Source organism: Panthera uncia (genome assembly GCF_023721935.1).
Source record: "Panthera uncia isolate 11264 chromosome B3 unlocalized genomic scaffold, Puncia_PCG_1.0 HiC_scaffold_1, whole genome shotgun sequence".
Classification (NCBI taxonomy): domain Eukaryota; kingdom Metazoa; phylum Chordata; class Mammalia; order Carnivora; family Felidae; genus Panthera; species Panthera uncia.
In genome coordinates, this window is record NW_026057582.1 from 109,808,331 (window position 1) to 109,826,262 (window position 17,932).

The 17,932-nt window shown below is 37.6% G+C and overlaps 1 protein-coding gene and 1 pseudogene across 4 annotated transcripts in view; both read left to right on the forward strand.

Annotated features, from left to right (window-relative positions):
* Positions 1 to 17,932, forward strand: part of LRRC49 (leucine rich repeat containing 49) — a 149,406-nt gene that overhangs the window by 113,424 nt on the left and 18,050 nt on the right. For all 4 annotated transcript variants that reach the window (XM_049613816.1, XM_049613817.1, XM_049613819.1 and 1 more), the window contains 2 exons: positions 6,040 to 6,277; positions 16,677 to 16,862. In XM_049613816.1, coding sequence (XP_049469773.1) covers positions 6,040 to 6,277; positions 16,677 to 16,862 — 424 coding nt within the window. The remainder of the gene's footprint in view (positions 1 to 6,039; positions 6,278 to 16,676; positions 16,863 to 17,932) is intronic.
* On the forward strand, positions 6,285 to 8,007 carry LOC125910114 (3-hydroxyisobutyryl-CoA hydrolase, mitochondrial-like; annotated as a pseudogene).

Sequence of the window (17,932 nt, forward strand, 5' to 3'; positions counted from 1 at the left end):
AACCCTCAGTGTGTTCTCTGTATTTAAGAGTCTCTTATGGTTTGTCTCCGTCTCTGTTTGTTTTTTTTTTTTTTCTAATTTTTTTAGCATTTATTTATTTTTGAGAGATAGAGACAGAGCACAAGCAGGGGAGGGGCAGAGAGAGAGGGGGACACAGAATCTGAAGCAGACTCAGAGCTGTCAGCACAGAGCCCAATGCAGCCCTTGAGCTCACAAACTGTGAGATCATGACCTAAGACAAAGTTGGATGCTTAACCGACTGACCCACCCAGGTGCCCCTTTCCCTCTCTGTTTTTATCTTATTTTTCCTTCCCTATGTTTGTCATGTTTCTTAAATTCCACATATTTGTGAAATCATGATTTTTGTCTTCTCTTTTTCTTCTTTCATTTTTTAAAATTTAAATCCAAGTTAGTTAACATATAGTGTAATATTGATTTCAGGAATAGAATTCAGTGATTCATTACTTACATATAACACACCGTGCTCATCCCAGCAAGTACACTCCTTAATGTCCATCACCCATTTAACCCAGTACCCCACCCAGCACCCTACCAGCAACCCTCACTTTTTTCTCTGTACTTAAGAGTTTCTTATGGTTTGCTTCCCTGTTTTTATCTTATTTTTCTGTCCCTTCCCCTATGTTTATCTGTATTTCTTAAATTCCACATATGAGTGAAATCATATGATATTTGTCTTTCTCTGAGTGACTTATTTTACATAGCATAATACACTCTAGTTCCATCCATGTTATTGCAAATGGCAAGATTTCATTCTTTTTGATTGCTGACTAATATTTCATTGTATATATGTATACATCTTCTTTTTCCATTCACCAGTCGATGGACATTTGGCTCTTTCCATGGCTTGCCTAGTATTGATAACGATGCTATAAACATTGGGGTGCATTGTACCCTTCAAGTCAGCATTTTTGTATCCTTAGGATAAATACATAGTAGTATAATTGCTGGGTCATAGGGTAATTCTATTTTTAATTTTTTGATGAACCTCCATACTGTTTTCCAGAGTGGCTGCACCAGTTTGCATTTCCACCAACAGTGCAAAAGTGTTCCCCTTTCTCTGCATCCTCACCAACATCTGTTGTTTCCTGAGTTGTTCATTTTAGCCATTCTGACAGGTGTGAGGTGATACCTAATTGTAGTTTTGATTTGTATTTCTCTGATGATGAGTGATGTTGAGCATCTTTTCGTGTGTCGGTTGGCCTTCTGGATGTCTTCTTTGGAAAAGTGTCTATTCATGTCTTCTGCTCATTTCTTCACTGGGTTATTTGCTTTTTGGGTGTTGAGTTTGATATGTTCTTCATAGATTTTGAATGCTAACCCTTTATGCGATATGTCTTTTGCAAATACCTTCTCCCATTCTGTTGGTTGCCTTTTAGTTTTGTTGATTGTTTCCTTCGCTGTGCAGAAGCTTTCTATTTTGATGAGGTCCCAATAGTTCATTTTTTGCTTTTGTTTCTCTTGCCTCTGGAGACATGTCTAGTAAGAAGTTGCTGCAGCTGAGTTTAAAGAGGTTGCTGCCTGTTTTCTCCTGTATGATTTTGATAGTTTCCTGTCTCACATTTAGGTCTGTCATCCGTTTTGAATTTATTTTTATGTATTGTGGAAGAAGTGGTCCAGTTTCATTTTTCTGCATGTTGCTGTCCAGTTTTTCCAGCACCATTTGCTGAAGAGACTGTCTTTTTTTCCATTTGATATTCTTTCCTGCTTTGTTAAAGATTAGTTGGCCATACATTTGTGGGTCCATTTCTAGGTTCTCTGTTCTGTTGCATTGATTTTTGTGTCTGTTTTTATGCTGGTACCATACTGTCTTGATGCTTACAGCTTTGTAATATAGCTTGAAGTCCGGATTTGTATGCTTCCTGCTTTGGTTTTCTTTTTCAACATTACTTTGGCTATTCATGGTCTTTTTCTAGTTCCATACAAGTTTTAGAATTGTTTGTTCTAGCTCTGTGATGAAGAATGCTGGTGTAATTTTGACAGGGATTGCATTGAATGTGTAGATTGCTTTGGGCTGTATAGACATCTTAATAATATTTGTTCTTCTAATCCATAAGCATGGAATGTTTCTCCATTTGTTTGTGTCATCTTTAATTTCTTTCATAAGCTATCTATAATTTTCAGTGTACAGATCTTTTACCTCTTTGGTTAGGTTTATTCCTAGGTATCTTACGGTTTTTGGTTTAATTGTAAATGGGATCAATTCCTTGATTTCTCTTTCTGCTGCTTATTTATTGGTGTATAGAAATGCAACTGATTTCTGTACATGGATTTTATATCCTGTGACTTTGCTGAATTCATGTATCAGCTCTAGCAGTTTTTTGGTGGAGTCTTTTGTGTTTTCCATGTAGAGTATCATGTCACTGGGATGAGTGAAAGTTTGCCTTCCTCCTTGCAAGTGTGGATGTCTTTTATTTCTTTTTATTGTCTGATTGCTGAGGCTAGGACTTCTAGTACTATGTTGAACCATGGTGGTGAGAGTGGTTACTAACACATCCCTGTTGTGCTCCTGACCTTAGGAGGAAAGCTCTTAGTTTTTCCCCTAGAGGATGATTTTAGCTGTGGGTCTTTCATATATGGTAAGGGCAAGTACATCTTAATTGATCTTTATATCCCCAGTGCCTATCATAATACCTGACACATAGTAAGCTTGGCAAATAAACCTATTTGTTTAATGAGAAGTTGAGGTTTAGAAATTAGAAATTACATTTCTAATTTTAGAAATTATATTTCATGGGTTTATTAAATTAATTCCAGAGTATGATTAGAGCAGTTCTATTTCTGGGACTAGAGGCCAATGAAAGTGAGGAAAGTTTTGATATATTCAACACACGTCCATGATCTCTATACTAACTGTTTTTATCAATACGGATGAGTTAGTTGCCTATGCCCAAATCCTTAGCACAGTGCCCTATATATAGTGGGCTTTCAGTAAATGTTTGGTGAATAAATGAATGAATGAACAAGTGAAATAATATGTATGTATGGATGTATGTGTGACTAAAGATGGGGACATGCCTGCCAAGCATACAAGGAAAGCTGGAAGAACAATCCCCAATGTGTAAACATTTTTAGCAAATTTTCCAAGTCATTTTTTATGCACATCATTAAAAAAAAAAAAACCTATTCCCCAAAGAACAGATTCCTCTACTCTACATTGGCCAGAGTTTGAGGCTAAGTTCAAGCCTCATTCAGATAATAACTGAAGTGGGTTAGATAATTCTATGACCTGTTTAACAGGTGCCACATTTTCTGTTGACAAGGATGAACCTTTATGTAGCACAGAAAAGTTGCCATTTGTTTTTTAACAGAATGCCCACGTGAGACCTATAGAAGTTGGAACTTACTTCTCCTTTCTTTTGTAACCATATTGCTGTTTTGCTGAGTCTACACTTATTATTTCACTTATTTTCCCAACAGTTTGCTTGACAAATCTTTATACAAAATAAATAATTCCTTTCTGATGCAAGACTTATCTTGGAGCTTATGTTCTTTAACTTTTAATCATATGGAAAAGAAAAGAAAGTCAAAACACTTCCAAATATACAACAGAGAATAATACTGCTTTTCAAAGGATTTATTCATGTTTATGGTATATACGTCGGATTCCCCATCATTTTTACATTAAAATGAACTCAGTTTGCTGGGTATCGTGGCATTAATGTAGGCATCATGACATTAACTAACTAGTTTGCTGGGGTTTTTTTTCTTGCCTTGCCCTTACTTCTTCAGTATTTGCCTTTGCCTCACCCAAGAAAACCTGCTAACCCTTATTCTGTATCTGCATCACTGATTCTGCCCCTTTGCTCAAATCACACCTTATAGTCAGAACATCCTTCATAAGATTCAATAGATAGTCATTAAAATTTTTTAATTGTCTCACTTCATTAATTCATGCAAGAGATATTTATTGACCACAACATGTGCTAGGAGCTGCGTTAGTTGATAGAGCTACTAATGTGACAAAGTTGGAGCCTTCAAGAATCACGGTGTTTGGTAAGAGAGACAGGCAAGTAAGCAGCTAATTGCCATGCAGCGTGGTAAGTGCTGTAACAGGGGTATGCACTCTTTACAGCAAGCCTTCTGTATTTTAGTGGCAGTGAAATACAACTCCTTTCCTTTCCTTATTCCAGAAATGATTGTATGCTTTACATAGCTCAGCCCAAAGCTATCACACAAAGCACAATGTAAGGAGCTCTTAACTCCATCTGGTTTTTGTTCTGTTATCATCCCTTACCTTTATAGGATTTATCATCTAAGATTATTCACATACTACTGCTTATTGAATGTCTTACTGCTGTCATATAATAATCGTTGTTTCAAGGACCAGAGTGGCAGAAATTAAGCCTCTTTGTATTTTCTTGCTTGTATATTCACTTAGAATTGACTGATGTTATTACCCAGCTTGTTACTATAGACACAGATGTGTTACAAGTTAACTGGTGCCTCTGAAAAAGTACACATAAGTCCAGTAAAATATAATAAGCCAACAAGGTTAATCGTTTGTTAGTCTTCCCCTCCCATGTCAGCATTATCAAATGTGAAGATCTTTAATAATTCATTTATTCAATATACACGGTACAACACCCACTGCCGGGCCCCAAAGATGAGAAAATTGTCTTTAGCTTCAAAGAATTCACTGATCAAGAAGGCAAATTATAAGCATATAATTATGATATAGTATGAGTAATGATATATTGGAGGAGTATACAGAAGTTAATAGGAGCACAAAGGAAGGCAAAGTACTAATATTAGCAGGGGCAAATAAATACTGCCTGAGAACAAAAAATAGCAGAATGAAAACACATGGAACAAAAGCCAAGCGTTGTTTGACTTTTGAGATTGGGTAAAATAAATAGTTACATCTCTATTCCCAAATCCAAAAATTTGAATTGGATTGAGCGACTTCTTGTCTTCTCTGGCTAACATTTGGGTCCCTTTTACAGAAAATGTGGCTCCTGCTTTGGAAATAGTAACAATTCTCATATTCAGTAGAGTACGTGAAGTGATTTTATGTGTATCATACATATGTGTGTGTGTGTGTATATATATATGTATATATATGTATATATGTATACATATATACATATATGTATATATGTGTATATATATATATACACACAGAGATATTAAATAGTGGATTGTTTTTCATCATTTTTAATTTCAAAATGGGGAGGATATTGTCATTGATTTTACTGCTTATAATTTTAGTATACAGTTACAAATTTTCAAACAACATTGAGGTATTCAAAAGTAGAAAGTCAAACTTACTCCTTAATCTAACTTCTGAGAGGTAAACTATTGTTAGCAGTAATTATGTGTCTTCCCAGGTGTTTTATAAATATATTTTTATATTATATGGTTCTTAATATAGAAAAAGTGTTCTGTAAAATGTGGGGTTTTTTTCCCAGCCGCACAGTGGGATACTTTATAGATTAGGAAAATGTTATTTGTTCTAACGTGAAAAGATATCCGTGATATATTAAATCTATTGTTTTAAAACTAGATGTCAGTTATCTTTAGCTGATATAAATAATTTGGGTTTAAAGTGTTATTTTTTATTCACTTGTGCCTCTTTTTGAATTAAAATATATAACCAGAAGAATGCAAAACTTCTAGATATTCTTTTGAAAGTCTTTGGTGCTCTGGATTTAATTATTGAAACAATGAAAAATGAACATAAAATTTCCAAGTTCACATACCTTTTCCAACAGATTTTCATTGGCTCTTCTTTACTTTGCATGATAAGACTTTCATTTAAAATTGTGTGTTGCTGGGGCGCCTGGGTGGCTCAGTCGGTTAAGCGTCCGACTTCGGCTCAGGTCATGATCTTACGGTCTGTGAGTTCGAGACCCGCATCAGGCTCTGTGCTGACGGCTGAGAGCCTGGAGCCTGTTTCAGAATCTGTGTCTCCCTCTCTGCCCCTCTCCTGTTCATGTTCTGTCTCTCTCTGTTTCAAAAATAAATAAACGTTAAAAAAAATTAAAAAAATAAAATAAAATTGTGTGTTGCATTTTCCAGGTCTCTGGACTCAGGACTTACCAGCGCTTTACAAGGTTTATCTGTCACAGACACACACCTTGTTGAAGTGGACGGGGACACACTTTCCCTCTATGGCTCAGGAGCACTGGAATCTCTAGATCGGAATTGGAGTGTTCAAACAGCAGGAATGGTGACAACCGTGTCCTTCACTTTCATAGAATTTGATGAAATCGTCCAAGTGCTTCCAAAATTGAAGATGAAGTTTCCTAATTCTCTGGTAAACATTCTCTTTTAGTCGTATATTTGAATTATCCCCGATCATGACTTGTGTGTTCATCCCAAAGGCCTGTCTTAACTTTTATGTATGCAGTTTCTATCTGGTGGGGAGACTAAGCTCTTGATTTTCTGGATCTGGGATTTAAATCAGTATTCATGAATGGCTTTGCAATTTTCTGTTAATATTGGAAATCGTCTCTCTATAAAATTATCCTTTATGGAGTATAAAGGACTAATACAATTTTATTCAAACCATATATTTCTACTTTATAAAGCATTCAGCAGGACCTCACCTAATCCTATATTATGTATTCATGTATTGTACCTAGTATCAATGGGACATGTACATTTATATATGATTATTACAGTAGTCCCCTTACAAACATTTAAAATAATTTTAGACTTTAGGCTCGTGAGTGTCTTCGCCATGGGGCTGCGGGAGGTGTGGAGGCTCAGGTCCAGGTTTAATTCATCCAAAAGGGCTAATATCATACTGAAACTTTTGGGAGGACACAGCGAGAAGACCGCCTTTTGTGAACCAGGAAGAGGGACTTCATGAGACTGAATCTGCAGGTGCCTTGATCTTGGACCTCCAGCCTCTAGGGTTAGAATGTCTAGGCACACGGATGCAGTAGAAAAGTACAATTGGAAAGAAAACGTCGTGCAGGAGTGATAACGCTAAACAGACCAAAGTTCCTAAATGCACTGAATCTTAATATGATGTGGCAAATTTATCCACAGCTAAGGAATTGGGAACAAGATCCCGAAACTGTCCTGATCATTATTTATAATGATTATAATGATTATTCCATTTATTATAGTGGAAAGGCTTTCTGTGCTGGGGTGATATCAGAGTGATCTCAGAAGGTGGTAAGGCAAACCAGAAGATAGCTCGAGATTTCTTTAGAGAAAAATATATGCTGAACAATCCATTGATTCTTGCCAGAAACCATATGTTGCACTTATTCGTGGCATCACAGGGGGTGGGGGAGTTGGTCTCTCAGTTCATGGACAATTCCAAGCGGCTACTGAAAAGTCTCTCTTTGCGATGCCGGAAATAGCAACTTAATAGCGATTCACCAATTGCTGTTTGGACTATTCCCTGATGTGGGTGGAGGTTCTTTCTTGCCATGACTTCAAGGAAAACTTGGTTACTTCCTTGCATTAACAGGATTCAGGCTGAAGGGAAGAGATACATACACAGCAGGAATTGCGACGCATTTTATGGATTCTGAAAAGTTGGCATGTTAGAAGATTTGTTAGCCCTAAAATCTCCTCCAAAAGAAAATATTGCAGATGTCTTAGAGGTTACCATACAAAGTCCAAGACTGATCAAGACAAGTCTTTTATCCTTGAGGACCACATGGACAAAATAAACAGTTGGTTCTTGGCCAATAGTGTGGAACAGGTTATTGAAAATTTACAGCAAGATAGTCCATCTTTTGCCTTAGAACAGTTGAAGGTAATTAATAAAATGTCTCCAGCATCCCTAAATATCACACTAAGGCAACTCATGGAGGGGTCTTCAAAGACCTTGCAAGAAGTATTAACTCTGGAATATCAGTTGAGTCAAGCTTGTGCGGGAAGCCATGGCTTTCATGAAGGTGTTAGGGCAGTTTTACTAGATAAAGACCAGAGACCAAAGTGGAAACCAGCTGATCTAAAAGAAGTTACTGATGAAGATTTGAATAATCACGTTAATCTCTGGGAAGTAACAATTTGAAATTTTAAGGTAACTAGATTTTTTTTAATGTTTATTTTTTTGAGAGAGTGAGTAGAGGAGGAGCAGAAAGAGATCAGGACAGAGGATCTGAAGCAGTCTCTGTGCTGACAGCAGAGAGCCCAATATGGGGCTTGAACCCATGAACCCTGAGATCATGACCCAAGCTCAAGTTGGACACTTAACTGACTGAGCCACCCAGGTGCCCCTTAAGGTGACTAGATTTTTAAGGGATTATTCTGGAGCAGGTGTTGGCAAACCTATGGCACATGGGCCACATCTGGCCTGCTGCCTGTTATTTATTTTTCCACAAGCTAAGAATGATTTCTGAATTTTTAAATGGTTGGGGGAAGAAATCAAAGACTGATATTTCATGACATGTGGAAACTACATGAAATTCAAATATTGTCCATAAAGAAAGCTTCATTGGAACATAGCTATACTCATTTCTTTACATATTGTCTATGGCTGCTTTGAGTAGTTGCAACAGAGACTGTAAGGCTTGCAAAGCCTAAAATATTTACTATGTAAGCCTTTTCAGAAAATTGTCAACACCTGCTTTATAAGATGGGAAAATCTGAAGTTCTTTAGAGATTATTGAGTTGAAATATCTAATTGAAATGGGAACCTTATCTTTTGGCTTTGGGTAGTAGTTCATGCATTGATTAAATAAACCTATGTATAGATTATTTTCTAAAAAATAATAATTTTAGTAGCTCATTAATATTAGTTTGAGAAAGGGAATATGGTGGAGTAGGAAGATTCTAAGTTCACCTTGTCTCATGGATACAAGTAGACAACACCCACATCAGTGTAAATAACCCAGAAAACAACCTGAAGACTGGCAGAACAGATTATCCACAACTAAATGTAAAAAAGAGGCTACACTGAAGAGGGTTGGAAGGGCAGAGACAGGTTGGGAGATGAACAAACCTGTGGGACTGTCCATGGGAGAGGAGAGGAGCAGACCCCCATGCCAGGCACCCAGGCATGGAGGCCCCACACTAGGAGACGAATCCCTATAACATTTGGCTTTGAAAACCAGAGGGGCCTAACTCTGAGTTCTTACAATCAGTGGGCCTTAACACCTGTAAACTTAAAAACCAGCAGGCATAGGGTACCTGGGTGGCTCAGTCAGTTAAGTGTCCGACTCCTGATTTCGGTTCAGGTCATGAACTCACAGTTAGTAGGATTGAGCCCCACATGGCGTAGAGCCTGCTTGGGATTCTCTCTCTCCCTCTCTCTCTGCCCCTCCCCTGCTTACACTCTCTGTCTCTCAAAATAAATAAACTTTAAAAACCAGCGGGTGTGGCTCTGGAAGAGCCAGAGGGCTAGAGGAAACGGAGTTCCCACCCTTAAAGAGACAGCACAACAAACAGTCCTACTGATACACAACATAGAAGCAGCAGTTCGAAAAATTCCCGGGATATACGGGATATCCGGGGAAGATTTGTTTACTAGTGTCAGAACATGTGCTGGAGGGGCAGGGATCTTTTGGAGACCTTTCCAAGACCACAAGAGCAGGCAGGTGCCATTTCCCATCCCCCACCCCACAGCCTAGATACACAGACACCTGCAGGAACTAGTGCAACACCAGCACTCTCCACCTAGCTTGTGAGCAGTATGCCCCATCCCCACGTGCTTCTACAAACATGTCCCCTCCATCCTGGCCTGGGAAGGAGGTATCCTGGGTGGCTGCCTCTCCCCTCCTGTAGTGGATGGATGCAGACCTTGCTGGCACCATATGCCCTCCACCTGCAGTCTCCTATAGACCTGCCCCCTTCCAATACACCCTTGGCCAGAGCCCATCCAAAGTGGTACCTCAAGCCTGGCACTGTGCAAGCGGCCTCGAAAGGGGCCAACACCACTCCAAAGTGACTCCTGCCCTGGGGAGAGGGGAGGATAACCACACAGCAGTCTGACTGTGGCCCCAGCAATAGGCTGGGGTCAGATATCGAGTCTGACTGTAGGCCTTGACCACCAATGAAAGTTTCTCAGGGGACAACACAGAGAAAGTGCCCAGCAGTTCAGTGCTACTGCATCTCTGGCAAACACCTAGTCTGACTCAACTCAAGCCAAGGCGGCCCCCAGACTGGCCCGCTAACAACACAGGGACCAAATCCTGCCCACAACAAAGAGAACCATTGCAGATGACTGGACTAAAGGCAAACACAGCTCAGCCACAACAGTAGATTGTACAAAGCAGACGTAGGAGACACCTCTGAAGCACCAGGTTCTGGTGAACAGGGGACATTCTTTTGCAGGGCACTATAGGACCTCTTCTTCATAAGGCCACTACTTTCAAGAGCAGAAGATGTAACTGACTTTCCCAACACATGGGAAAAAGCACAGAGAGTTAGACAAAATGAAGAGACAGAGGAATACATCCCAAATAAAAGAACAGGACAAAATCACAAAAGAGCTAAATAAAGTGGAGATAAGTAATGTGCCTGATAGAGAATTTTAAGTAAAGATACTTACTGGACTTAAGAGTGGAGGACCTCAGTAAGACCCTCAACAAAGAAATAAAAAACATTTAAAGAGAACCAATCAGAAATACATAACTCAATAATTGAAATTAAAAATACACTAGATGGAATAAATAGTAGGCTAGAGGAAGCAGAAGAATGGATCAGTGACCTGGAGGACACAGTAATGGAAACCAACCAAGAGAACAGGGGAGAGAAAAATAATAATAAAAAATGAAAACAGACTAAGGGAACTCAGCTACACCATCAAGCATAACTTCCACACAATAGGGACCCCAGAAAAGGAAGAAAGAGAAAAGGGGGCAGAAGGAAACAAATCCAGATCCAGGAGGCACAGAGAGCCCACAATAAAATCAACCCAAGGAGGTCCACAGCAAGGCACATGGTAATTAAGATGGCAAAAAGTAGTGATAAATACACAATTTTAAAAGCAACAGAAAAGGAAACAGTTACATAGAAGGGAAATGAGCTGATTTTTCAGCATAAGCTTTGCAGGTTAGAAGGGAGTGGCATTATATATTCAAAGTGCTAAAAGAAAAAAACATGCAACCAAGAATATTCTATCCAGCAAGGCTATCATTCATAATAGAAGGAGAGACAAAGAATTTCCCAGACAAACAAAAGTTAGAAGAATTCATCATCACTACACCAGCCCTACAAGAAATGTTAAAGGGGGGGTCTCTTTGAGTGGAATGGAAAGACTAAAAGCAGGAGTGAGAAAAGTAGAAAGCACAAAAGCAGTAAAATTAAGTATATCCATAAAAATCAGTCAAAGGATTCACAAAAGGATGTAATGTATGACACAATATTCCTAAAATGTGGAAAGGAGAGGAGTAAAAATTTGGTGTTTTTATAATAGGTTCACACTTAAGCAGCTGTCAACTTAAAAAGACTGCTATATGCATAAGATGTTACATATAAATGGTAACATTTACTAAAACAACCATACTAAACATCTACTAAAACAACCATAAAACATGCAACAAAATGGCAACAAGTACATACCTATCAATAATTACTTTGAATGTAAATGGACCACGTTCTAATCAAAAGATATAGGGTGATGGAATGGACAAAAAAGCAAGACCCATCTAAATGCTGCCTACAGGAGAGTCATTTTAGACCTAAAGACACATGCAGATTGAAAGTGAAGGGATGGAAATGCATGTATCATGCAAATGGAAGTGAAAAGAAAGCTGGAGTAGCAATACTTATATAAAACAAAATAGACTTTAAAACAAAGACTGTAACAAGAGACAAAGAAGGATACTATATGATAATAAAGGGAACAAGAATACATAATAATTGCAAATATTTATGCACCCAACATGAAAGCACCCATATGCATAAAGCAGCTAAAAGCAAATATAAAGGAAATAATTGATAGTAATCCAATAACATTAGGGGGCTTTAACACCCCACTTGCATCAGTGGATACATCAACCAAATAGAAAATCAACGAGGAAAAAGTGGCTTTGAAGGACATATTGGACCAGATGCGTCTAACAAATGTATTCAAAACATTCCATCCTAAACAGCAGAGTGCACATTCTTTTCAAGTGCACATGAAATATTCCCTGGAATAGGTCACATATTAGGCCACTTCAGCAAATTCAAAAAGACTGACATCATACCATGCATCTTTTCTTTTCTTTTTTTTAAATTTTTTTAATGTTTATTTATTTTCACCAGAGAGAGAGAGAAAGAGAGACAGAGCATGAGCAGGGGAGGGACAAAGAAAGAGGGAGACACAGAATCCGAAGCAGGCTCCAGGCTCTGAGCTGTCAGCACAGAGCCCGACATGGGGCTCGAACTCACAGTCTGCAAGATCATGACCTGAGCTGAAGTCAGACGCTCAACCAACTGAGCCACCCAGGCGCCCCATCCATGCATCTTTTCTGATCACAACACTGTGAAACTAGAAATCAACCACAAGAAAAAATCAGGAAAGAACACAAGTACATGGAGATTAAATAACATGCTACTAAACAGTGAATGGGTCAGCCAAGAAATCAGAGCAGAAATGAAAAAATACATGGAAGTAAATGAAAATGAAAGCACTATGGTCCAAAATCCTCAGGATGCAGCAAAAGCTATTCTAAGAGGGAAGTTTAGAGCAATAGAGCCTACCTCAAGAAGCAAGAAAAATCTCAAACAACCTAATCTTACACCTAAAGAAGCTAGAAAAAGAACAAACAAAACCCAAAACCAGTAGAAGGAAGGAAATAATAAAGAATAGAGCAGACATACATGAAATAGAAACAAAAAGCAATAGAACAGATCAATGAAACCAGGAGCTGGTTCTTTGAAAAGATCAACAAAATTAATAAACCTTTAGCCAGATTCATGTGAGAGAGAGAGAGAGAGAGAGAGAGAGAGACAGAGAGAGAGAGAGAGAGAGAGATTCAAAATCAGAAATGAAAGAGAAGAACTAACTACTGACACCACAGAAATACAAAGGATTATAAGAGACTATTGTGAAAAATTATATGCCAACAAACTGGACAACGTAGGAGAAATGTATAAATTCCTAAAAGCATATAAACTACCAAAACTGAATCAAGAAGAAATAGAAAGTTTGAACAGATTGATTACCAGCAATGACATCGAATCAGTAATCAAAACCTTCCAACAAACAAAAGTCCAGGACCAGACAGCTTCACAGGTAAATTCTACCAAACATTTAAAGAAGAGTGAATACCTATTCTTCTCAAACTATTCCAAAAAGTAGAAGAGAAAAGAAGGCTTCCAAGTTCATTCTATGAGGACAGCATTATCCTGATGCCAAAACCAGATAAAATCACTACAAAAAAAGAGTTACAGACCAGTATCTCTGCTGAACATAGATGCAAAAACACTCAATAAAATACTAGTAAATCACATCCATTAAAAAAATCATTCACCACAATCAACTGGGATTCATTCCCAGGATGCAAGAGTGGTTTAATATTTGCAAATCAATCAACATGATACATCACATCAACAAGAGAGGGGATAAAAATCATATGATCATTTCAATAGATGTAGATAAAACATTTGACAGAGTATAATATCCATTCATGATAAAAATCCTCTAACTCTCAGTGAGGTCTCAGGATACAAAATCAATATATAGAAATCCATTACATTTCCATACTCCAATAATGAAGTAGCAGAAAGAAATTAAGAAAACAGCCCTATTTACAGTGGCACCAAGAATAATAGAATACCTAGAAATAACCAAGGAGGTGAAAGACCTGTACTCTGAAAACTCATTCATGAAGGAAATTGAAGATGACACAAAGAAATGGAAAGATATTCTGTGCTAATGGATTGGAAGAACAAATATTGTTTAAATGTTCATACTATCCAAAGCAATCTACAGATTTAATGCGATCCCTATCAAAATACCACGAGCATTTTTCACAGATCTAGAACAGACAATCCTAAAATTTGTATGGAACCGCAAAAAAACCCGAATAGCCAAAGCAGTCTTGAAAAAGAAGAACAAAACTAGAGGTATCACAATCCCGGATTTCAAGATATACTACCAAGCTGTAGTAATCAAAGCAGTATGGTACTGGCACAAAAATAGGTACATCGATCAGTGGAACAGAATAGAGACTCCAGAAATAAGCCCACGATTATATAGTCCATTAATCTTCAACAAAGAAGGCAAGAATATGCAATGGAAAAAAGACAGTCTTTTCAACAAATGTTGTTGGGAAAACTAGACAGCTACACGCAAAAGAATGAAACTGGACCACTTTCTTACACCACACACAAAAATAAACTCAAAATGGATTAAGTACCTAAATGTGAGACCTGAAACCAAAAAAGTCCTAGAACAGAACAAAGGTAGTAACTTCATTAACATCAGCCAAAGCAGCGTCTTTCTAGATATGTCTTCTGAGGCAAGGGAAACAAAAGCAAAAATAAATTATTGAGAATACTTAAAAAATAAAAAGCTTCTGCACAACAAAGGAAAGAATCAATAAAACTAAAAGGCAATCTACCAAATGGAGTAGATATTTGCAAATGACATATTCAATAAAGGGTCAGTATCCCAAATGTATAAAGAACTTCTACAACTCAACACCTAAAATAATCTAATTTAAAAATGGGCAGAAGACATGAACAGACATTTCTCCAAAGAAGACATACTGATGATGGTCAACAGACACATGAAAAGATGCTCAACATCACTCATCATCAAGGAAATGCAAGTCAAAAACACAATGAGATATCACCTCACAGCTGTCAGAATGGTTAAAATAAAAAACACGAGAAACCAGGGCACCTGGGTGGCTCAGTCGGTTGGGCATCTGCTTCTTGATTTTGGTTCAGGTCATGATCTCGGTTCATGAGATTCAGCCCCACATCAGGCTCTGTGCCGATAGCACAGAGCTGCTTGGGATTCTCTCTCTCCTTCTCTTTCTGCCCCTCCCCTGTTCATGTTCTCTACTTTCTCTCAAAATAAATAAATAAACATTGAAAAAAAACAAGAAACAAGTGTGGAGAGTATATGGAGGAAAAGGCACCCTTGTGCACTGTTGGGGGGCATGCAAACTGGTGTAGCCACTGTGGAAAACAGTATGGAGTTTCCTCCGAAAATTAAAAATATAAGTATGCTACCATCCAGTAATTGCACTACTAGGTATTTACACAAAGATTACAAAAACATGTTGGGGCGCCTGGGTGGCTCAGTTGGTTGAGCGTCCGACTTCGGCTCGAGTCATGATCTCATGGCTCGTGAATTCAAGCCCCACATAAGGCTTGCTGCTGTCAGTGCAGAGCCTGCTTTGGATCCTTTGTCCTCCTCTCTCCGCCCCTTCCCCACTTATGCCCTCTTTCTCTCAAAAATAAACATTTAAAAGAAAAAGAATACAAAAAAGATTAATCTGAAGAGACACATGCACCCCTATGTTTATTGCAGCATTATTTACAATAACAAAACTATGGAAGCAGCCCAAGTATCCATCCATAGATGAATGGGTAAAGAAGATGTTATGTGTATATCTAATATATATATAAATACATACATACATACGTACAATGGGATATTATTCAGCCATAAGAAGAATGAAATCTTGCCATTTGCAACAATACGAATGGCTCTAGAGGATATAATGAAATAAGTCAGAGAAGGACATACCATATGATTTCACTCATATGTGGAATTTCAGAAACAAAGGAAAGAAGAGACCAAGCCAAAAACAGACTCTTAACTATGGAGAACAAACTTATGGTTGCCAGGGGGGAGGTGGGTGGGGATGGGTAAAATAGATGATGGGGATTAAGAGTACAATTATCATGATGAGCACTGAGTAATGTATAGAACTGTTGAATCACTGTATTGCACACCTGAAACTAATATAACACTGTATGTTAACTATACTGGAATTAAAATTTTTTAAAAATTAGTTTGAGAAATTAGCTTTTTCCAGTTTTTCCAATTAGCTTTTTGTCGTACTATTGCATTACTTATTAGTATCTATTTGCAGAAACTGTGAGTTCTTCCTTGAATTTTTATTATTGTTATATTTTCCTCTGTTAGCCAAGTGATTTCCCTCACCTCTCCTTTTATAGTGACTTTTTCTTTTGCCACATCATCCTCCCTAAAGAATACAGATAGAAGTGGAGACTATATGTTTAAAAAAAAGCATCCAATTTCACAGAAAGAACATTTACATTAGCATTTTCATTTTAGTGATTTTCTTTTCCCATAGCCAATTGAACTAGCCTGCATAGTGATTAGCAAAATACAGGTAATAATGAATAGCTGGTTCTTTTCAGAAACATTGTGAGCCCTATATTTTTAAAGCTTTGCAAGTTTTATTTCTAATCTTTCCTTTGTAGACTTAATTCAGTGTAAAGCATGTAAAATCTTTGTAATGCCTAAAGGTCTGGATTATTGAATATTTATATAATTTTAAGAATCTTAGTTTGCTAGTATGTAGGGAATGTCCTTTGCAGATAGGAAATCACATAGAATTCAATACTGTGTGGATTAATGGATTCCATCAACAATGCATCAGATGGATTTAAATTATGTAAGTTTAGTAGATTCAGTTGATTGAATGCAATTGAAAACATTAGCTAAGCCCAAAGTTTACAGATTACTTGGGGGAATGATCAGTGAAGCTTTAATGTTAACATTTTAAGGTGGTTAAATTCAATGTTCAGCTTTTCTGTGTGTTTTATCTTTGTAGCACCTTAAATTCAAGGAAACAAATCTTGTAATGCTGCAGCAATTTAATGCACTAGCTCAACTCCGCCGTGTCGACCAGTTGACAATTGATCCTCAAGGAAATCCAGTTGTCAATTTTACACTCTGGAAATACTATGTACTGTTTAGGCTGAGCCATTTTAGTATGCAGAAAATAAACGGGACAGAGGTAAGCTAAACATAAGTCAACTGTAGAATTAATATTCCCTTTTAAGGAAAATAGTCATAAAAATGGGCAGGAATTTCAGTAAGCATGATAGAACTTTTGAAAAATATTGTGGGTTTTTTCTCCAAATCTTGACATTTACAATGTCAGAGAGCTAAAAATCTATCAAAAAAACTTCGAAAACACTAGACAGACTTTAAAAATAGCAACCAAATCGTGGTGAATAGCAAATACTTTTACTGTTGTTTGAAACTACTTGAGAAGTAAAATGTTGGTGGGATAACTTAAAAAAATTTTAAAAGAACACTTATGTCAAAGTGTTTTACAGGCTGCCTGGCATGTAAGAAGGATGGAGAAGTGGGGAAGTAATACTCAAATGTCAGCTGGTAAGGGTCATAGTAGAGGAAGGGAGGAGTAAAGGGATGAAAAGAAGAGAATATACACAGGGAAAGAAGAATGATTTTAAAAAGAAACAATGAGAAGGAGAAATAAGCAAGGAGGAAAGGTAGAAGAGGAAGTAAACATGAGAGAAAAAGGAAATAAAACAAGCGTATATAAATGTCTGGACTGCTTTTTAATAGTCTGTAACAGCTGCCTGTGGATAACTTGCACTGGATAACTCAGGCCTGGAATATTATTAGTGAAAAGCTATTTTTCAGATTGATTCTGCTAAGCTTGCCACAAGATTAATCTTCCTTTTACCCAAAGACCCGTGTTCTCTAACAATTATTTTGGAAGACAAGACAGAAACTGGGGTTCTTCCTCTACTGAGGAATTCCTGAACTGAATATAAATAATCCTCCAAAGGAAGACAATCTCTCTATGCTGTTAGTATTATTATGATTATCTCTTAAAATTCCGAAGACCTCCTTACTGTAAAATGAGTGGCAATCAGGTTTGCCAGCATGGTGGTAACAGCAACCGTATTTCTCTGTAGCTTATGCACTACAAGTGCCTCTGGCCTAGTACTCCAGAAACCCAACATAGGGTTAAGAGACTGGAGATCTCTGGGTCAGTGCGCAAGAGTCAAGTGAGATTTTTGCATCAACCACAGGAGGCTCGTGACCACGGTA